This window comes from Dendrobates tinctorius, unplaced genomic scaffold (genome assembly GCF_039654945.1).
Source record: "Dendrobates tinctorius isolate UK_male_01 unplaced genomic scaffold, ASM3965494v1 ptg000177l, whole genome shotgun sequence".
Taxonomy (NCBI): domain Eukaryota; kingdom Metazoa; phylum Chordata; class Amphibia; order Anura; family Dendrobatidae; genus Dendrobates; species Dendrobates tinctorius.
Genome location: NW_027361844.1, coordinates 2,433,278 through 2,457,507, shown reverse-complemented (window position 1 = coordinate 2,457,507; position 24,230 = coordinate 2,433,278). Strand labels below are relative to the sequence as shown.

The window sequence follows — 24,230 nt, the reverse complement described above, 5'->3', positions numbered from 1 at the left end:
TAATACATTAGGTGAAGACATCCATCTTCTGGTTCTTGTGTAGTCAGTGTTAAGGGCCCATCACACTAAGTGATATCGCTAGCAATATCGCTATAACGTCACCGATTTTGTGATGCAGTAGCGATATTGCTAGCGATATCGCTATGTGTGATACTTACTTCGACCGGCTCCCCCACTGGTTATTGCTGATCACACGAGAACGTCCTGGGCTGTTTCTCGTCGGCGACTTCCTGCTGTGGCGACGAGCGACGTGTGGACACAGGCGGGAGGATGTCTTCATCGCCGTGTCTGACAGGTAAGTGACGACCCCCGACCGCTGCTATGTCGCTGGTGATATCTGCCTGTTTGGCAGCTCACTAGCGACCACTTAGCGATGCACCAGCGATCCTGACCAGGTCGTTTCATTGTCGGGATCGCTGGTGCATCGCTAAATGTGACGGTACCCTTAGAAGTTTGGAGCTAATGATATGCCTGTGCTTTGGGGCGAAACTGTAGGCAGAGTCTTATCCTCCTGCTCTAAGCCAGAGAAACCTAGGAAAGAACTGCCCACAGGCCAACCAGAAGCACAAACATGTTCCTCATCATAGAGACAGACTGTTTGTGCTTCAGGGCAGCCTGTGGACAGGTCTTTCCTTGGTTTCTCTGGCTTAGGGCCTGTCACACATAGCAATGCACCAGCGAACCCGACAACAATATTATCTTGTCAGGATCGCTGGTGTGTCGCTACATGACCACTGGTGAGCTGCCAAACAGGCAGCTTCACCAGCGATCAGCACCAGCGACACGTGGGTAACAAGCGACGCACGTCGCTTAGTTACCCACTGTGTACCTTAGTTACCAGCGCACTGGTGTAGGGAGCTGGCAAACAAGGTACATATCGGGTTTCTAAGTGGCGCACGGCACTTAGAAACCCGATGTGTACCTTGGTTACTAGCTCCCTGCACCAGCGCACTGGTAACTAAGGTACACATCGGGTTTCTAAGCGCTGAGCGCCGCTTAGAAACCCAATGTTTACCTTAGTAACCAGCAGCAGCTCGCTGATCGCTGGTCTCCCACCTGTCACATGCAGAGATGCGTGTTGACCAGTGGGAGACCAGCGATCTCGCTAGCGAGATCGCTATGTGTGACGGGGGCTTTAGAGCAGGAAGATAAGACTCTGCCTACAGTCCTGCCCCAAAGCATGAGAATCTCGTTAGCTGAATACTTTTAACACTGATTACACAAGAAACACAAGATGGATTTCTTCACCCAGGTATCATTTTTATCAGATTAATACTGCCAACATTACAGCATCTGTAGTTTACTTAGCAAAATCCTGCTGACAGGTTTTCTTTAAAGCTCTCCTGATGAGTGTAGCAAGCTGAATTCCAAATACATGTTTTCCAGTCTTGGTAAGGTACAGCACATCTCAAGCAAGCAGTCCATTCTGTAGGTAATTCACTGATCCAGAAATGCAAATCCTTGCTGATGGCATCATCAATGTAGCCAGTTGTTTACCTGTAAAATCTTGTTCCACCCACTTGTTCCATGACCATACACTGGGAAGATGGAGGAGTGCACTTGCACTCACAGTTCTTTCATTTTCTCATTTTCTTGCCTAAGTTTTCAAAGTCAGTCAGTCGGTATAGTGGTCTTCAAAAGAAAAAAAATTGGTCTCCAACAAACTGTCAGCGACGACCCATGCGCGGTAGCATCTATCGGCAAGAGATGCTCTCAATCTGCACATGCGCCTCCCACTGAGTACAGAAGAACAATGGATAAGCGTGCACAGAAGTGCACACATGATTGCTCCCAACATAGTTGGTATTATTACCATTAAAATAATAAGTTCAACCTCACTGTGCGACCAATGTATTAAAATATATAATGAATATTAATTTTCTGTCTGGCTACCTAGTTAGATGTGGATAGGATAAGATAGTTAAGATATGGAATATAGAACTAATTAAATAGTAAATAGCATGGTGAAAGCAGTTAGTGAAGATATATAGAGATTTGATATTTAATATTTAAAATAGTTAAATAGATAATGTATATATTATTATTATCATCACTATATTTCTCCCACCCACACAGCATCTTATTTTGAACCATCATCTGAAATGACAGGTACCCTTTCACTTTAACGCCTCTGTTTGTGGCTAACTTGCTTTAGAATTTGAAATCTAATTTACTTACACAATCTTTGCATAGGCTTTTGTGCTGGTAGCGAAGGCTATGAAAAGCTCTTCATCCACAGTTGGCATGTCATCTACGTATACTGCTTCTCCAGTGGCCTGCTTAATGCCAGACTGATGTATTATTGGGCGGCCCACGGGGTCTTCACCTGGTTGATTGGATTTAACTTCCTATATGAAACACAGAAAAGTACAATAGTGGTAATATAGAAATAACCATTACAGCATTACGGTCAGGTAATACATACTTCCTGACCTACAGCAGCATGGATCCGGGACAGGCTCCCTCATTGCAGTCATCTATTTTTAACTGACATATTTCCGTGATTCAGAGAAATAGTTTTATAATGAGCCGGGACTCTTGCATGATGTGACTGTAAGGGGGTGAAGTGCAGGAAGAGCCGGGGGAGGGCTGCCTCCTCTGCTCCATGCCCGGAACCATTTAGCAGGGCAGCAGGTTCCCTGGGGGACAGAGAAGGGGCCGAGCACAGGAAGCCAGCAGAGCAGAGAGCGGGAAAACAGTGCGCGCTTTCCTCAGAGCAGCAGACGGGGGGGGGGAGGACACTGACACAGCCTGGGGGAGAGATAGAGCTCCCAGTCACAGAGTAAAGACCAGGGTACTGCGAACAGAGATGGAAGACCATGAGTATGTGAGACTGTGTACTGCAGAGACAGCAAAGGTGCGCCCTGACCCCTGTGGACAGACTGAGACCCGCAGAGAAGCGGAGGCCTGTATAGAGACTGAGGCCAGAGCAGAGACTGTAGCCCATGACTGTGTAAAGCTGGAGTTTGCAGTGACAGATGAGGTGTGTCCTGACCCCGTGTGAAGTCTGTGTCCAGTGCAAAGACAGCAGCTAGTGCAAAGACAACAGCTAGTGTGAAGACAGCAGCACGTGCAGAGGCAGTGATCCGTGCTGAGAGATCTAACAGGGGACGGAGTGTTGTTTCCCCTGGGAGAGGCTGTTGTGCTTAGATAAAGGACTCCGAGTCGAGGGGACCCCATTTGCCCAGTACCCCCTCTGCCTCCAGCATTAACCCTTGAGACCCCAGTGGAGGAATGTAAAGGCACAGAGTACAGAATGACTACAGACAACAAGCGCTGCTGGTGATTCAGCGCCAACGTGGAAGAGGAGTGACCCTTCAATAAAGACCTCTGATAAGTGCCTTCATAGGAAAACCCCTGATAAGATTGTCAAATCCTGTTTATTCTTTTTTTTTTTTTTACTGTTTCCAGTGTTTGTTCTCATAATATCAATACACCGTTATTTTGCCTGTATTATTCCCTGTAAATAAACCTCCCCTTTAACTGTTGGTCCGTCTGTTCCGTGGTGACATACTCAACACCTGCACATTATTACATGACAGTGGTCACACGAGTGTAATAACGTAATGATGCGGGTCTTACGACCATACATACACAACCTAGATTGAAAAGTCCCAATGCCACATGACATGTGAACAGTCCCGTGGACTATAATGGACATGTACATTAGTGAAAAATAGGGATAGAACACATACACATGTCGTCAAAATTGTTGGTACCCCTCGTTTAATGACAGAAAAACACTCAATGGTCACAGAGATAACTTGATTCTGACAAAAACAACAAAAAAAATCTATGATGATGAACAAACGAAAGTCAGACATTGCTTTTCAACCATAAATCCACAGAATTTTAAAAAATAGAGCTTATGATATAGGCCTGGACAGAAATGAAGGCACCCATAACGTAATATTTTGTTGCACAACCTTTTGAGGCAATTACTGCAATCAAATGATTCCTGCAACTGTCAATAAGACTTCTGCACCTCTCGACAGGTATTTTGACCCACTCGTCAAGAGCAAACTGGTCAAGTTGTCTCATGTTGAAGGTTGCCTTTTCCAGATGGCATGTTTCAGCTCTTTCCAAAGATGCTCAATAGGATTTAGGTCAGTGCTCATAGAAGGCCACTTCAGAATAGTCCAATATTTTCCTCTTAGCCAGTCTTGGTTTTTTTTTTTAGCTGTGTGTTTTGGGTCATTATCCTGTTGCAAGACCCATGACCTGTGACTGAGATCAAGCTTTCTGACACTAGGCAGCATATTTCTCTCTAGAATCCCTTGATAGTCTTGAGATTTCTTTGTACCCTGCACAGATTCTAGACAACCTGTGCCAAATGCAGCAAAGCAGACCTAGAACATAACAGAACCTCCTCTATGTTTCACAGTAGGGACAGTGTTCTTTTCTTGATATGCTTCATTTTTCCATTTGTGAACATAGAGCTGATGAGTCTTGCCAAAAAGTTCCATTTTTGTCTCATCTGTCCATTGGACTTTCTCCCAGAAGCTTTGTGGCTTGTCAACATATAGCTTTGCAAATTCCAGTCTGGCTTTTTTATGATTTTTATTTCAACAATGGTGTCCTCTTTGGTCGTCTCCCATGAAGTCCACTTTGGCTCTAACAATGACTGATGGTGCGATCTGACACTGATGTTCCTTGAGCTTGATGTTCACCTTTAATCTGTTTTGAGGTGTTTCTGGGCTCTTTTGTTACCATTCGTATTATCCGTCTCTTTGATTTGTCATTAATTTTCCTCATGCGGCCACGTCCATGGAGGTGGCTACAGTCCTATGGAGCTTAAATTTCTGAATAATATTTGCAACTGTTGTCACAGGAATATCAAGCTGCTTGGAGATGGTCTTATAACTTTTACCTTTAACATGTTTGTCTATAATTTTCTTTCTAATATCCTGAGACATCTTTTTCCTTCGCTTCCTCTGGTCCATGTTAAGTGTGATACACACCATGTCACCAAACAGCACAGTGAGTATCTGTAGCCCTCTATACAGGCCACTCACTGATTCCAAGATTGTAGTGAATATCTTTAGCCCTCTATTCAGGCCCACTCACTGATTCCAAGATTGTAGACACCTGTGATGCGAATTGGTGGATACACCTTGATTTAAAATGTCCCTTTTGTCACATTATTTTCAGAGGTACCATCATTTCTGTCTAGGCCTATTTCATGAGTTTTATTATTTTTTTTAATTCTGTGGAAGCATGGTTGAAAAGCAATGTCTGACTTTCATTTGCATAGATTTTTTAGTTATTATTACTTTTGTCAGATTCAAGTTATTTCTGTGAACATTGTGGGTTTTTCTGTCTTAAAACGAGGGGTACCAACAATTTTGACCACGTGTGTACATGAAACAAAGATGCCTTCTTCTAGGCCTTAGGCCAAGTTCACATTTGTCAGCCACAACTAAAAGGGGATCAAAAATGTATTGACGATCGTCTGTTTTTCATCTTGAGAAAAGAGATGATTTGATTTTTCCTTTGCATTGTTGTCACCTGTATTGCCGTTTTTGACATCCATCATTTTTATACATTAATAATTACAAAATTAAACAAGGTCATCTATAGGTTTCTTATGTTAATAATTCCTATGGATCCATTAAAATGGATGCACTGTGGATGGTCTTTGCATTGCATCATTTTTTGTGCACACACTGAAATGTATAAGTGAATCTCATGTGAAACCAGTGCATGTGAAACCAGTGCATGGTGCAATCTTTCTCACATTCTGTTGCTCCATGTGGAAAAATGTTCATGTGACCTAGCACATTGATTAACATTGCACCATATGTGGTCGATGTCCAGTCCATTTTTCACATAGACCGCACTAGAACAAAAATACATTCATGTGAACATACCCCAAGAATGGAACTCTTGCAATCTCCCATTTCGCTGTCCATATTGGACATGCCAAGGAGAAATTGATACTTCACAGAAATTTTCCTTTGATCTGCTAGATCTGTTTCTGCTAAGTATAAATGTACTGTATCTGCAAAAGTCTACATGTTCTTTAGAACCGCTAAGTTCAGCAACAAATGGACCTATTTCAGGTAAGTATAAAATCTACTTGCTGAGAACAGCTGAATACACTATTGATCAAATTAGTATGAGATTCAATGGCTAGCACACGATAGGTACGGGGGGTATGGTGCTAGTGAAGGAGGCTCGTGAGTCCCACATAAATGTCTATTAGAATCACTGCACACATACACTTAAGGAGTATTTGCTTATTAGTGGAATTTATTAAAAACAAGTGCTCTTATAGTGATTGCGACAGAATGACGTTTCGGTCATTCAAGACCTTGATCACATAAGTCGCTGGAAAAAAACGGAGATATATACAATCAGGTGTTGTTGTTACATATATTACATATATACATTATATTTACAACATAATATATATGTCTAGTATATCCATGTCTGACATCTGGTGATGCTCATAGGAGGAATGCCAAGACTATGGTAAATGTGAAAGTATTAACATATAAGTACTGAGAGAGAGATCGGAGGGCACAGATAATTGCATCATTATACAAAGTCAATAGACATGTGTGGAAAAAATATTGAAGCATAAAATAAGAGGACATGCATACCCTTGAACAATGTAGTGGTTCATGAAGGATGTGGTCCTTATGATCAAAATAGGAACAGCGAGTATGCCTGGATAGAGGGATTTGTATGTTTAAATTAGAATGAATGGTTACTTATAATGCCTGGTGATAAAAATTTTTTTGCTAAATATAAGTGACTAATAGCATGGTTGTTTTTAAAAAAAACTGTGGTGTCATAGAACCGTCTGGAGAAATCTAGTATCATCCCCATTGGTGAAAGTGGTATAGTGATAAGGTTATAAATATTTACCCGTAGTAGTTCTGAACTAAGGGCTGTCCTGAATTAGGTAATGGTCACTTATGCCTTTAGGTTAGCCAGGGTCAGAGCGGTCGCTCTATGTGGCTGTGGAGGTAAGTTGCATAAACATTAGCCTGTGTAAATAGGTGGAAAAAATGTACTTAACTTAATTGACTGGGTCATCATGGTTCACTCACGGTGGTGGCGAGACGGTGGAGTGTGTTAACACTCAGTTGTAGCAAGGAGGAGTGACTAGGAGCGATGTTCATAGCTCCTTTTAAACATGTTTTGTCCATGTGACAGGAAATGACAATTGCTGGTCTCAGGACAGGATGTGACATCACCGCACATGCTCAGATGAAGTGTGAGGCTCATGGTGGCAGCCATGTTTTTGGTTGAAAAAGTCATGTGATCGCAACGGGTCACATGACTATGAAACTTATTTTATCATAGTATAGTCTTAATAACAATGTTGTTAAGGGGATAATGGTTAATTAGGAATGTAACACCAAAGTGTTACAAGGTAACAGTCGTCCAATTGTGGGATTTGTTATACATTTGAGGTTGAATGTAACACTCAAAGCCATGATGTTAGACTGTGATTCAAATAGTGTGGGACAATGGTTCAACAACATTGAACCAGTGTTGTGGTCAATATAAGCTAAAATACATTATGTATAGGCCATAAAGATGTTACTGGGTATGGAAGCAAGTATGCCGAAGGTCTGATGATGTATATGATATATGTTGAGTACAGTGTATATGATGATAGACATTATGATCATAATACATCAGAAAACAAGTAGGAGTCCAAACTTAAGGTTAAAGGAAAGCAATCAAAGAAAGGGAAAGGAAACTTATGGCCAAAATACTAATGGTATGCTTAATCTTACCAGAGGGTTATGTCGTGCCCTGTTATTTGTATACATTAGGTGACCTAGGAAAGAATGTCAATTGTTAGTTATGCCACTCTATTTCACGATTAAGACCCCTAGGAGCAAGGGTGTCGAGTGTGTATATCCAATAAGTTTCACGCTCTTTCAAGAGTTTGATGTGGTTACCCCCTCTTCTGGGTCTATGTACTTTTTCTAACACTTGGAAGCGTAATTGTGAGATGTTATGTCTGGCTTCTTTGAAATGGGCCGGTAGGGGTAGCCAGGTGTATTCACATCTGATTGCAGATTTATGGCTAGAGATCCTCCTCCTAATTGTCTGGGTTGTTTCCCCTACATATAACAGTCCACAAGGGCACTTGATCACGTAAACAACAAAGTTGGAATCACAAGTGTAGAAGTCCTTTATGGGGTAGGATTTGCCTGTCCGGGGATGTGTGACTACATTGCCTCTGGTGACATTTGAACATGACATACAGCTAAGACAGGGATAAGTACCTGTCCTCCTTTGACCAGTGAGGGTAAGCGAATGGATGATTTCCTTATTTCCTTAGTCCCTATGTCCGCTCATACCAGTCTGTCCCGTATGTTTGGGGGTCTCCGCAGACACATCAAGGGGGGGTTTTTGAATGACTCAACCCTGGGGTATGATCTTGTCAATAGTGGCCAGTGTTTGCGGATCAAATTATGTACCCTTAGTATGGAGGGATGGTGGTAATGGACAAAGGGAAGCCTCACAGGTTTTGTCATGTCACTGGGCGATGTAATATCAGTGCGGGCTCTATGTAGTTCATCAGTGAGTAATTTTTTCGGGTAATTTCGGCTGGCAAATTTATTGGACATTTCGATTAAACGTGTGTCCCCCATAAAGGACTTCTACACTTGTGATTCCAACTTTGTTGTTTACGTGATAAAGTGCCCTTGTGGACTGTTATATGTAGGGGAAACAACCCAGGCAATTAGGAGGAGGATCTCTAGCCATAAATCTGCAATCAGATGTGAATACACCTGGCTACCCCTACCGGCCCATTTCAAAGAAGCCAGACATAACATCTCACAATTACGCTTCCAAGTGTTAGAAAAAGTACATAGACCCAGAAGAGGGGGTAACCACATCAAACTCTTGAAAGAGCATGAAACTTATTGGATATACACACTCGACACCCTTGCTCCTAGGGGTCTTAATCGTGAAATAGAGTGGCATAACTAACAATTGACATTCTTTCCTAGGTCACCTAATGTATACAAATAACAGGGCACGACATAACCCTCTGGTAAGATTAAGCATACCATTAGTATTTTGGCCATAAGTTTCCTTTCCCTTTCTTTGATTGCTTTCCTTTAACCTTAAGTTTGGACTCCTACTTGTTTTCTGATGTATTATGATCATAATGTCTTTCATCATATACACTGTACTCAACATATATCATATACATCATCAGACCTTCGGCATACTTGCATCCATACCCAGTAATATCTTTATGGCCTATACATAATGTATTTTAGCTTATATTGACCACAACACTGGTTCAATGTTGTTGAACCATTGTCCCACACTATTTGAATCACAGTCTAACATCGTGGCTTTGAGTGTTACATTCAACCTCAAATGTATAACAAATCCCACAATTGGACGACTGTTACCTTGTAACACTTTGGTGTTACATTCCTAATTAACCATTATCCCCTTAACAACATTGTTATTAAGACTATACTATGATAAAATAAGTTTTTCATAGTCATGTGACCCGTTGCGATCACATGACTTTTTCAACCAAAAACATGGCTGCCACCATGAGCCTCACACTTCATCTGAGCATGTGCGGTGATGTCACATCCTGTCCTGAGACCAGCAATTGTAATTTCCTGTCACATGGACAAAACATGTTTAAAAGGCGCTATGAACATCGCTCTTAGTCACTCCTCCTTGCTACAACTGAGTGTTAACACACTCCACCGTCTCGCCACCACCGTGAGTGAACCATGATGACCCAGTCATTTAAGTTAAGTACATTTTTTCCACCTATTTACACAGGCTAATGTTTATGCAACTTACCTCCACAGCCACATAGAGCGACCGCTCTGACCCTGGCTAACCTAAAGGCATAAGTGACCATTACCTAATTCAGGACAGCCCTTAGTTCAGAACTACTACGGGTAAATATTTATAACCTTATCACTATACCACTTTCACCAATGGGGATGATACTAGATTTCTCTAGACGGTTCTATGACACCACAGTTTTTTTTAAAACCAACCATGCTATTAGTCACTTATATTTAGCAAAAACATTTTTATCACCAGGCATTATAAGTAACCATTCATTCTAATTTAAACATACAAATCCCTCTATCCAGGCATACTTGCTGTTCCTATTTTGATCATAAGGACCACATCCTTCATGAACCACTTCATTGTTCAAGGGTATGCATGTCCTCTTATTTTATGCTTCAATATTTTTTCCACACATGTCTATTGACTTTGTATAATGATGCAATTATCTGTGCCCTCCGATCTCTCTCTCAGTACTTATATGTTAATACTTTCACATTTACCATAGTCTTGGCATTCCTCCTATGAGCATCACCAGATGTCAGACATGGATATACTAGACATATATATTATGTTGTAAATATGTAATATATGTAACAACAACACCTGATTGTATATATCTCCGTTTTTTTTCAGCGACTTATGTGATCAAGGTCTTGAATGACCGAAACGTCATTCTGTCGCAATCACTATAAGAGCACTTGTTTTCAATAAATTCCACTAATAAGCAAATACTCCTTAAGTGTATGTGTGCAGTGATTCTAATAGACATTTATGTGGGACTCACGTGCCTCCTTCACTAGCACCATACCCCCATACCTATCGTGTGCTAGCCATTGAATCTCATACTATAAGCGTGTTTGGCTTTAAGCACCGATTGATCCAATGTCATCTGGAGTATACCGGTATGACGACGCAGCTGGACCAACTATATTGTCCAGAATAAGAACTGCCTCTGACTTTCTACACGTCCCCAGTAAAGACTTGAAAACCAAGGACTGGGAGAGAGAAAGGAAGAAACTGATAGGCTACGACCTCCATTGTGCTACTCTTGGCGAGTATTTCAGACAAAATAAAATTCCTCGGGGATTACGCTGTAATCTCAGACCCACGCTATTCTCAGATAACGAGAGGTATTGTAAAACTTTTCAGGAAATCCTCAACAAGTGTTCCTTCGATATTATACTTCTGACTATAGAGTATCTACAAGAAGCTATTAAGGATACCGAGGCTAAAGTGACGGCGATTGAGACACAACTCACTTCCACTCTTAGTTCTACCGAATTAACTTCACTTAAGACCAAGATCGAAACAACCCTAGCTATCCATCGCAAAACCATTGAAGAACGTAAAAGAAGTAAATTCCAACGAGATACTGAGGACTACTTAACAAACAGAATATACAGATGGGACGAACCAGCACCAAGACGTCCACCACGACCAAGACCAAACAGACCTCCAAGGGGGAACCCCCCTTTTGGAGGTTCGACTCCTTCGGGCGGTTCTACTCCAGGATCCGGCAGCGACACTGGCGGATATCCTATTCCCAGACCAGCTGGTTTTTTAGACCCACCATCACCACGTCCAGCCGGAGGACCAGGAGGGGGAAGAGATCCAGACCTGATGCTTCTGCGCTCACAGGTAGGAGTCCAAACATAGTCGTCAATATCTCTGACTACTCTCTTTCACCACTAGAACTAGAAGTCTTAAACAAAGGGTTATCTTTCTGCCCCACTCCTAAATGGGATTCCTTCCAACTTGAGAAGGATCTCCAAACGTTCTATCGTAACATCAGACTCAAAGTACACTTCGAAGGGAACCCTTCAACTGGGGACCACAGACTTAACCTTACAGCTAACCAGAGGATTACTAATCAATTGACTATAGACAACTTGGGCTTGAGGAATCCTAGCACCTTCATCCCACCTAAAACTCATCATGCAGCTGAAGCATTCATCAATCTGGTTGATAGAGATATCAAGGAGATTATCCATGACCATCGTATTGGCTTACTCCCTGTCCGCCATAATTTATCACCACTTCATAAACAGGCAATTACCTCACTTCAGAATAACAAAAATATCATTAAACCAGCGGATAAGGGTGGAGCAATCGTGGTTATGAATAAAACTCAGTACATCCAGGAGATTAGGAGACAGCTGACCGACACCTTGACCTATAAACGAGTCCAGATTGACCCCACATTTTCCATACGTAGGAAAATAGACAACATCACAAACGAATACATAAGAAATGGGACGATTGATACCAAGACGAAAACCTTCCTATCCAATATACATCCAATCACCCCCGTCATATACATACTTCCCAAAATCCACAAGGACCTCCATAATCCACCAGGACGCCCTATTGTGGCCTCCACTGACTCGGTCTTAAGTCCACTGTCTGTATTTTTAGAAAAGCTGTTGACTCCACATGCCCACATGACCAGATCATTCCTTCTAGACACTAGCTCCTTTCTTAAAAAATTGAAGGATCTGGGACCCATTCCACCTAATAGTATCTTGTGTACATTGGAAGTCAACAGCTTATACACCTCCATTGAACATGACAAAGGTATAGAGGCAGTTTCCCTTACCCTCCAGGAGGCTAACACTGATACCAAACAAAGAAACCTATGCATTGATCTACTAAACCTGGTACTACGTGAGAATTACTTTCTCTTTGAAGATGACTTTTATGTACAGATACGGGGTACTGCGATGGGCTCGAACGTAGCCCCGGCATATGCAAATCTTTATATGGATAGGTTTGAGAGAGACCATATATACCCCAATCCCACCTTTCAGCAACAGGCTCTCGTATGGTTAAGATATATCGATGATATCTTCTGTATATGGCACGGCCCCCAGGACAGCCTCCTTGACTTCTTTAACTCCATCAATCAGATTAGACCTGAACTCAAATTCACACTATCCCATGATGCCAATAACATCAGCTTTCTGGACACAAGAGTAATAAAAGATGACCGGGGATATTTAACTACAGACATTTTTTCCAAGCCTACAGATGTCAATAGTCTCCTCCTATTTGACAGCTGTCACCCACAAGCAACTAGAAAGAGCTTGCCAAGATCACAATTTAAGAGAGTCAATAGAATTGTCTCCGACCCCACAATTAGAGACACACGTTTAATCGAAATGTCCAATAAATTTGCCAGCCGAAATTACCCGAAAAAATTACTCACTGATGAACTACATAGAGCCCGCACTGATATTACATCGCCCAGTGACATGACAAAACCTGTGAGGCTTCCCTTTGTCCATTACCACCATCCCTCCATACTAAGGGTACATAATTTGATCCGCAAACACTGGCCACTATTGACAAGATCATACCCCAGGGTTGAGTCATTCAAAAACCCCCCCTTGATGTGTCTGCGGAGACCCCCAAACATACGGGACAGACTGGTACGAGCGGACATAGGGACTAAGGAAATCATCCATTCGCTTACCCTCACTGGTCAAAGGAGGACAGGTACTTATCCCTGTCTTAGCTGTATGTCATGTTCAAATGTCACCAGAGGCAATGTAGTCACACATCCCCGGACAGGCAAATCCTACCCCATAAAGGACTTCTACACTTGTGATTCCAACTTTGTTGTTTACGTGATCAAGTGCCCTTGTGGACTTTTATATGTAGGGGAAACAACCCAGGCAATTAGGAGGAGGATCTCTAGCCATAAATCTGCAATCAGATGTGAATACACCTGGCTACCCCTACCGGCCCATTTCAAAGAAGCCAGACATAACATCTCACAATTACGCTTCCAAGTGTTAGAAAAAGTACATAGACCCAGAAGAGGGGGTAACCACATCAAACTCTTGAAAGCGCGTGAAACTTATTGGATATACACACTCGACACCCTTGCTCCTAGGGGTCTTAATCGTGAAAGAGTGGCATAACTAACAATTGACATTCTTTCCTAGGTCACCTAATGTATACAAATAACAGGGCACGACATAACCCTCTGGTAAGATTAAGCATACCATTAGTATTTTGGCCATAAGTTTCCTTTCCCTTTCTTTGATTGCTTTCCTTTAACCTTAAGTTTGGACTCCTACTTGTTTTCTGATGTATTATGATCATAATGTCTATCATCATATACACTGTACTCAACATATATCATATACATCATCAGACCTTCGGCATACTTGCATCCATACCCAGTAACATCTTTATGGCCTATACATAATGTATTTTAGCTTATATTGACCACAACACTGGTTCAATGTTGTTGAACCATTGTCCCACACTATTTGAATCACAGTCTAACATCATGGCTTTGAGTGTTACATTCAACCTCAAATGTATAACAAATCCCACAATTGGACGACTGTTACCTTGTAACACTTTGGTGTTACATTCCTAATTAACCATTATCCCCTTAACAACATTGTTATTAAGACTAAACTATTATAAAATAAGTTTTTCATAGTCATGTGACCTGTTGCGATCACATGACTTTTTCAACCAAAAACATGGCTGCCACCATGAGCCTCACACTTCATCTGAGCATGTGCGGTGATGTCACATCCTGTCCTGAGACCAGCAATTGTCATTTCCTGTCACATGGACAAAACATGTTTAAAAGGAGCTATGAACATCGCTCCTAGTCACTCCTCCTTGCTACAACTGAGTGTTAACACACTCCACCGTCTCGCCACCACCGTGAGTGAACCATGATGACCCAGTCAATTAAATTAAGTACATTTTTTCCACCTATTTACACAGGCTAATGTTTATGCAACTTACCTCCACAGCCACATAGAGCGACCGCTCTGACCCTGGCTAACCTAAAGGCATAAGTGACCATTACCTAATTCAGGACAGCCCTTAGTTCAGAACTACTACGGGTAAATATTTATAACCTTATCACTATACCACTTTCACCAATGGGGATGATACTAGATTTCTCCAGACGGTTCTATGACACCACAGTTTTTTTTAAAAACAACCATGCTATTAGTCACTTATATTTAGCAAAAAAATTTTTATCACCAGGCATTATAAGTAACCATTCATTCTAATTTAAACATACAAATCCCTCTATCCAGGCATACTCGCTGTTCCTATTTTGATCATAAGGACCACATCCTTCATGAACCACTACATTGTTCAAGGGTATGCATGTCCTCTTATTTTATGCTTCAATATTTTTTCCACACATGTCTATTGACTTTGTATAATGATGCAATTATCTGTGCCCTCCGATCTCTCTCTCAGTACTTATATGTTAATACTTTCACATTTACCATAGTCTTGGCATTCCTCCTATGAGCATCACCAGATGTCAGACATGGATATACTAGACATATATATTATGTTGTAAATATGTAACAACAACACCTGATTGTATATATCTCCGTTTTTTTTCAGCGACTTATGTGATCAAGGTCTTGAATGACCGAAACGTCATTCTGTCGCAATCACTATAAGAGCACTTGTTTTCAATAAATTCCACTAATAAGCAAATACTCCTTAAGTGTATGTGTGCAGTGATTCTAATAGACGATATTGATCAAATTAAGGCAATTTGCACAATTAATGTAATGTGAATTGACACATGATTTCTGAAATTATAACCATCATTCAAATTGTTGTTTCATAAATCTATAATAGTACGACATGAAAATAGGAAACCTTGTAAGATATCTTGTCAGAGAAATCTGCTTCTTTTTCTGCCAAGACTGATCATTCATTCTCAAAATTCTCAATTATCGGGTAAAATCTGTATTCAGTGAAGACAGAATATGTCACATTACTTAGATAGAAGCTGGCAATTACTAAATTAGAAGAGATGAAAGGCGAGGAGGAGAGAGCAACTAGAGACAGAGTTCCTCCTTCTCTGCCCTACATGGAATCTTTTCAGTAGTACCCGCCATCTCCTATCTCAGTAATATAACAATATGTCTTCATGAAAAACAGATTTTATACCAGAATTGAGAATTTTGAAAATGAATGATCATTCCTGAAAGAGAAAGCAGATTTCTCTGTGAAGATATATTACAAAGTTTCATGTTCATGTTCATTTATGAAATAAAAATTTAATTGACGGTCGGACAAAGTCACTGGTAAAGTGCTGGAGGGGAGACATCTGTCACTATGCTTAATGGTGTCAATGATATACCGTATTTTTCACTTTATAAGACGCTCTGGATTATAAGACGCACTCCAAATTTTGAGGAGAAAAATAAAAAAAATATATTTTTTAATAAAATAGTGGTGCGTCTTATAATCCATACATCTTATTGCTTGCCAGGGGTGGTGGCTGCGGTGAGGCAGGGTCCCAGGGTCGCTGCTGGAGGAGGCAGGAGTAGGGTGATGCTGCAGGCCGCAGGCAGAGATGAGGGGGTGCTCTAATGTGCAGCGCACTACTGCGGGGGGGTCTTGTGCTGGTGCCGGGGGTCTTGTGCTGGTGCTAGGAGGTTTATACTGCTGCCGGGTGTCTCCGGTGCCCAGCGGTGTCTCCGGTGCTGTGGATGTCTCTGGTGCCCAGCGGTGTCTCCGATGCTGCCCGGAACTCGGCTGACATTTTAGTCCCGAGATCACCATCAGCGCATGTGCCGCCCTCGGCGGCGGCCATATTGCCGGAGTCCATCACACAGAGGGAACCAAGAAAGTGCCCCGGGGCTCTGGCCTGTCGCAAAATGTCGGCAGAGCCCCGGGCAAAGCCGGAGACACTGCTGGGCACCGGAGAAACCCACAGCACCGCTGGGCACCCGGAGACACCCGGACACCCCTGCGGCCTACACCCGGTAAGGCATGTATGCTTTGTAAGACGCACCCCCATTTTCCCCCCATGTTTGGGGGAAAAAAGTGCGTTTTACAAAGCGAAAAATACGGTAAAACCCAGAGTTTTATCCTCCAGCATACTAAGTGCCGTGATGGGTTAAGCTAATTTATATAATGGACTGGCTTTCATGTGGACATTGTTAGAGCGGATGGGAGGATGTCCACCTTATCGCCACTCCAGGGTGTGGTCTAAGGCTTAAATAGTTGGGCTCCAGAGGCACTCTTGGTTCACCAGGACTGGAGAGAGGATCTCCAGTGGTTTGTGTCCTGAGGAGGAAAGACTGAACCTGTGTTGCTCAAAAGCGGGCAGCTCCCCTCAAATGACAGAAGAAACTGACGGCACATCTAGAACTAGTCTGAATAGGTACATACCAAAAATAGCTTACATATCAAAAGAAATGGTAGCACACAATTGCATTAAAGCATATCAAATATGAAATATATGAAATACGAATAGCATAATGGCTTTTGTAAGACTTACAAAAGCCATTATGCTATTCGTATTTCACATATTTCATATTTGATATGCTTTAATGCAATTGTGTGCTTCCAACTCCCCGCAAATGTTTGGACTATGCACAGAATTTTTGCTTTCTTTGTTGTTTTCCTGTTTTTGCCTGAAGTGCTGCATTTTACTTTCCCCTTTTTGTTGCTTTAAGCCACCATATAATAAACCAATCGAAGACTTAAAAAAGCAATGTTACTGTCTTCTACCTCTGTGTACTGCTGAGTGAGTTGATCTGCTACAAGGAAGGGTTACTCTTTAAGCAAATTCCTGTTAAGTAAACTGATGAATTAATAAATTAACTGTTGATTTTATAGTCAAGTGAACTGAGGAGACTATCACCAAGTCGACTGCTATGATAATGATTATGGGAGTTTTTCCATTAATCTAAGACCATAGCACTATTGTGCACCTAAGTGAACTGTTAAATATGTCTGCAAATGTGTAGGTGACTACCTCTATGTAAATCTCTGTGCACTTGACTACATTGCAGAAAGGTGTGTGATCAATGTGCCACAGAAAGATCACGTCTATTCCAAAAATTGAACAAGGCTAGTGCATTCAGTAATTTCACACAGTCAAAATTTGTAATGTGAACTAGCACGCTGTCTTACAAGTATATTGGTCAGTGTGTTTGTGTGCGGTTTGATGTGCACATGGACATCACACTGACCAACTATAGTGAACTTAAAAAATGATATAATTAAAAACAGGGGATGCAGGCCATCACACACTTTTTTTATAACATGATCAAGAAGTATATCAAAAAAATTATACAGTGGGTACGGAAAGTATTCAGACCTCTTTAAATTTTTCACTCTTTGTTTCATTGCAACCATTTGGTAAATGCCACAATTCTGTCTCTGAGCTCTTTCGCCAGTTCCTTTGACCTCATGATTCTCATTTAGTCTGACATGCACTGTGAGCTGTGAGGTCTTATATAGACAGGTGTGTGCCTTTACAAATCAAGTCCTATCAGTTTAATTAAACAGAGCTTGGACTCCAATGAAAGAGTAGAACCATCTCAAGGAGGATCACAAGGAAATGGACAGCATGTGACTTAAATATGAGTGTCTGAGCAAAGGGTCTGAATACTTATGACTGATATTTCAGTTTTTCTTTTTTAATAAATTTGCAAAAATTTCTACATTTCTGTTTTTTTCAGTCAAGATGGGGTGCAGAGTGTACATTAATGAGAAAAAAGTGAACTTTTTTGAATTTACCAAATGGCTGCAATGAAGCAGAGTGAAGAATGTAAAGGGGTTTGAATACTTTCCGTACCCACTATATATAGTAAATATGCCAAAATTGCAGAACTTGCGGTATAAAGTATAAAAATTATTTATTATATATATATATATATATATATATATATATATATATATATGTGCAAAATAAAGTGTGAGCAAACTTCATTATGAATAAAGCTATGCTAACTTAAATGGTCCATATACAGCTCTGGCAAAAATTAAGAGACCACCACATCAAAACCCTGTCATGGGCAGCCCATTCTCCAGGCCTGAACCCCAATGAAAACCTCTGTAATGTAATCAAGAGGATGATGGATAATCACAAGCCATCAAACAAAGAAGAACTGCTTACATTTTTGTGCCAGAAGCAGTGGGAAAGACTGGTGGCAAGCATGCCAAGACGCATGAAAGCTGTTTTTAAAAATCACGGTTATTCCACAAAATATTGATTTCAGAACTCTTCCTGAGTAGTGTTGAGCGATACCGTCCGATACTTAAAAGTATCGGATCGGAATGGATCGGCCGATCTAAAAAAAATATCGGGTATCGCCGATTCCGATACCGGAAGTCCCAGTCAAGTCTATGGGACTTCCGGTATCGGAATAAGAAAAACCCTATTTTTGCCTTGTACAGCCTCTCTGGGGTCTGTGCCGGCCTGCCCGGGGGTCTGTGCCGGCCTGCCCGGGGGTCTGTGCAGGCATCGTCCGATGGGACTACAAGTCCCATCGGGCGATGCCTGCTACCATGACAGTGATTGACACATTAGCCAATGATGGGACAGTAGTAGTCCCATCATCCGGCTAATGTGTTGAATGTAAAAAAAAAAAAAAATACATGCTACATACATACTACATGCATACTACATATATACTACATGTAACATACATGCAACATACATGCAACATACATACTACATACATAATACATATATACTGCATGCATGCAACATACATACAACATATATACTACATGCATGCAACATGCATACTACATATATACATGTAACATACATACTACATATATACTACATGCAACATACATGTTACATACTACATACATGCTACACACATACTACATGCAACATACATACTACATACATATACTACATGCATACTACATATATACTACATGCATGCAACATACATACTACATATATACTACATGTAACATACATACTACATACTACATACATGCTACATACATACTACATGCTACATACATACTACATAAATACATATATACTACATGCATGCAACATACACTCACTGGCCACTTTATTAGGTACACCATGCTAGTAACGGGTTGGACCCCCTTTTGCCTTCAGAACTGCCTCAATTCTTCGTGGCAGAGATTCAACAAGGTGCTGGAAGCATTCCTCAGAGATTTTGGACCATATTGACATGATGGCATCACACAGTTGGCGCAGATTTGTCGGCTGCACATCCCTGATGCGAATCTCCCGTTCCACCACATCCCAAAGATGCTCTATTGGATTGAGATCTGGTGACTGAGGAGGCCATTTGAGTACAGTGAACTCATTGTCATGTTCAAGAAACCAATCTGAGATGATTCGAGCTTTATGACATGGCGCATTATCCTGCTGAAAGTAGCCATCAGATGTTGGGTACATTGTGGTCATAAAGGGATGGACATGGTCAGCAACAATACTCAGGTAGGCTGTGGCATTGCAACGATGCTCAATTGGTACCAAGGGGCCCAAAGAGTGCCAAGAAAAAATTCCCCACACCATGACATCACCACCACCAGCCTGAACCGTTGATACAAGGCAGGATGGATCCATGCTTTCATGTTGTTTACGCCAAATTCTGACCCTACCATCTGAATGTCGCAGCAGAAATCGAGACTCATCAGACCAGGCAACGTTTTTCCAATCTTCTACTGTCCAATTTCGATGAGCTTGTGCAAATTGTAGCCTCAGTTTCCTGTTCTTAGCTGAGAGGAGTGGTACCCGGTGTGGTCTTCTGCTGCTGTAGCCCATCTGCCTCAAAGTTCGACGCACTGTGCGTTCAGAGATGCTCTTCTGCCTACCTTGGTTGTAACGGGTGGCAATTTGAGTCACTGTTGCCTTTCTATCAGCTCGAACCAGTCTGCCCATTCTCCTCTGACCTCTGGCATCAACATGGCATTTCCGGCCACAGAACTGCCGCTCACTGGATTTTTTTTCTTTTTCGGACCATTCTCTGTAAACCCTAGAGATGGTTGTGCGTGAAAATCCCAGTAGATCAGCAGTTTCTGAAATACTCAGACCAGCCCTTCTGGCACCAACAATCATGCCACGTTCAAAGGCACTCAAATCACCTTTCTTCCCCATACTGATGCTCGGTTTGAACTGCAGGAGATTGTCTTGACCATGTCTACATGCCTAAATGCACTGAGTTGCCGCCATGTGATTGGCAGATTAGAAATTAAGTCTTAACACACAGTTGGACAGGTGTACCTAATAAAGTGGCCAGTGAGTGTACATACAACATATATACTACATGCATGCAACATGCATACTACATATACTACATGTAACATACATACTACATATATACTACATGCAACATACATGCTACATGCTACATGCAACATACATGCTACATACATGCTACATACATGCAACATACATGCAACATACATACATAATACATACATAATACATATATACTACATGCATGCAACATACATACTACATATATACTACATGCATACTACATATACTACATGTAACATATATACTACATGCAACATACATGCAACATACATACTACATACATACTACATACAACATATATACTACATGCATGCTACATACATGCAACATACATACTACATACATGCTACATACATGCAACATACAACATATATACTACATGCATGCAACATGCATACTACATATATCCTACATATACTACATGTAACATACATACTACATGCTACATACATGCAACATACATACTACATACATACTACATGCAATATATATGCTACATACATGCAACATACTACATGCATACTACATACATGCTACATACATACATACAACATATATACTACATGCATGCAAAATACATACTACATGCATGCAACATACATACTGTATATACTGCATACAATACTTACATACTACATATATACCACATGCATGCATACTACATATATACTGCATATATACTACATGCATGCAACATACATATATACTACATACAATACATACATATAGACATACAGTACATATAACAGAGTACATACTCACCGTCACTTGTCACTTTGATCCACGAAGCCATTGTCGCCTGAGGAATAAATATCAAAATAAAAAAACACCAATATACTTACCCCGATCCGCAGAAGTCCACGAGGGTCCCACGTCGATCTTGCGTGGAGAACAGCAGCATCAGCTGATGCTACCATTCTCTACCAGCTCCAGGAATACAATAACGGAAGGTAGGTATCCTTCCGCACTGTATTGCTCCACCACTGTAAAAAAAAAAAAAAAGTCCCTACTCTCACTTTATGCCATTGCTGCGTGGGAATTTTAGTTACAGCAGGGTTTTTGCTCACTTTGTCTTTTGCAGGTTTTATGTTTTATGGCCAATGTCAACATGCATTTATACGCTGCATGTGTATCATCTCAAACCAAGCTCAATTTTTGTGTTTTTTCTTTGTATTTTTTGCATTCTGTGCAAGCTGGGGTGTGGCCTCCCTCTCCTGAGCTGGAAATTGTATATAAGGCTTCCCCAGACTGGTGTCTACTGTTTGGGACCCAGTCCTTTTGTCTGCCCTTGTTCACACATTGAGGTCAACTTTGACACAAAGCAAGGTTTTTAATATTAGACAGTGTAGGACTATCCCGAACAGAGTTACCTTGTCATGGTGGGATGGCTTTCATGCTACTTTTGATCAAAAACAGTATTACTAAAAACTCTGTATTATTTAGATGCACTTTTGCTTTTACTTATTTAGTTACAGCAGGGTTTTTGCTCACTTTGTCTTTTGCAGGTTTTATGTGGTATATATGTAGTATGTATGTAGTATATATGTAGTGTATGTATGTAGTATGCATGTAGTATGCAGCATGTATGTAGTGTGTATGTTGCATGTATGTAGCATGTAGTGTGTATGTTGCATGTATGTAGCATGTAGTATGTATGTTACATGTAGTATGCATGTAGTATATATGTTGTATGTATGTTGCATGCATGTAGTATATATGTATTATGTATGTAGTATGTATGTTGCATGTATGTAGCATGTAGTATATATGTAGTATGTATGTTACATGTAGTATATATAGTATATATGCATGTATGTAGTATGTATGTTGCATGTAGTATATATGTAGTATGCATGTTGTATGTATGTAGCATGTAATTTTTTTTTTTTTTTTACATTCAACACATTAGCCGGATGATGGGACTACTACTGTCCCATCATTGGCTAATGTGTCAATCACTGTCATGGTAGCAGGCATCGCCCGATGGGACTTGTAGTCCCATCGGACGATGCCTGCTCAGACCCCCGGAGCCTGCACAGACCACGGGCAGGTCGGTACAGACCCCCGGAGCCTGCACAGACCCCCGGACAGTCGGCACAGACCACCGGCAGGCCGGCACAGCCCCCCGGCAGGCCGGTACAGACCCCCGGACAGTCGGCACAGACCCCCCGAAGGCCTGAACTGATGGCGCATCATGGTGCGCACAGACAGCGCATCATGATGACGTCATTTCGGCAGCCAATCAGAGCCACAAAAGTGGCTCATTGCATTTTGGACTTCCGATTCCGGTATCCGATACGAAAAAAGTATCGGTACTCGGTATCGGAATTCCGATACGGCAAATATCGGCCGATACCCGATACTTGCGGTATCGGAAAGCTCAACACTATTCCTGAGATAAAACATTAGTCTTGTTGTTTCTAAATTATTATGAACTTGTTTTCTTTGCATTATTTGAGGTCTGAAAGCACTGGGTACTGTTTTTTTTTTTTTTTTTTTTTTTTCTTATCAAATAGATTTTTATTAAGAATTCAAAATACAGAATATACAGTAAATCTTCCACAAACAATAGATTTACAAATTGAACAACCCTATTCCCCCCATGTAGACAGCATATATAACTCTTTTCTCCATAAGATTCCTCTTACACCGTAATTTACCATTAGTCATCCTCTTTACCCATATTGTTAATCAAACCATACAAAACAGAAATGTTCCTATGTCCGGGTATTAATGGTTTATCCACAACACCAGCATTGTAAAATATAGCACATTCCCATCAGTTAACTGTACCGTATTGTAACCAGGGATTCCACAACCTCTCATAGGTTTTAGAATTGCCTTTTTTAGCATAAATCATTTCCTCCACCTGGATGATACAAGACACCTGTTTCACAAACTCTCTCCCAGAAGGTGGTTCTTTCCTGATCCAGTTCCTCGCAATCAGCTTCCTTGCTATATATAGTAGTCTGGCTATAGCAAGCTTTGCACTATTAACTATTTCAATTTCCTCCACATATCCCAGTATGCAGACGAGTGGGTTTTTGGGTATAAGGCCGGAGTCACACTGGCGAGGAATACGGGAGAGTGAGAGGCGCTAAAAGCACGCATTAGACAAGGACAAATGATTTTCTATGGGGTCACTCGCACCAGCCGTATTTTTCTCCTCCGTATCCTACGCTCCGTGCCACTCGCAGCATGCTGCGATTGTCAGCGTACTACGCCCGTAGTACGCCAATGCAAGTCTATGGGTGCGCAAAAAATACGCATTACACACGGAACACACGTGTGACCTGCGAGCAATACGCAGGTCTTTTGGCTGGTGACAGGAAATGGGCCAATCCATCATCAGGAA

General features: G+C 41.3%; 1 protein-coding gene and 1 long non-coding RNA gene across 10 annotated transcripts in view; one reads left to right on the top strand and one right to left on the bottom strand.

Annotated features, from left to right (window-relative positions):
• LOC141054222 (aldehyde oxidase 1-like) overlaps positions 1-24,230 on the bottom strand; it is a 409,838-nt gene that overhangs the window by 123,866 nt on the left and 261,742 nt on the right. For all 9 annotated transcript variants that reach the window (XM_073551460.1, XM_073551462.1, XM_073551454.1 and 6 more), the window contains one exon: positions 2,179-2,348. In XM_073551460.1, coding sequence (XP_073407561.1) covers positions 2,179-2,348 — 170 coding nt within the window. The remainder of the gene's footprint in view (positions 1-2,178; positions 2,349-24,230) is intronic.
• LOC141054225 (uncharacterized) overlaps positions 1-24,230 on the top strand; it is a 140,436-nt gene that overhangs the window by 51,869 nt on the left and 64,337 nt on the right. The window lies entirely within an intron of this gene.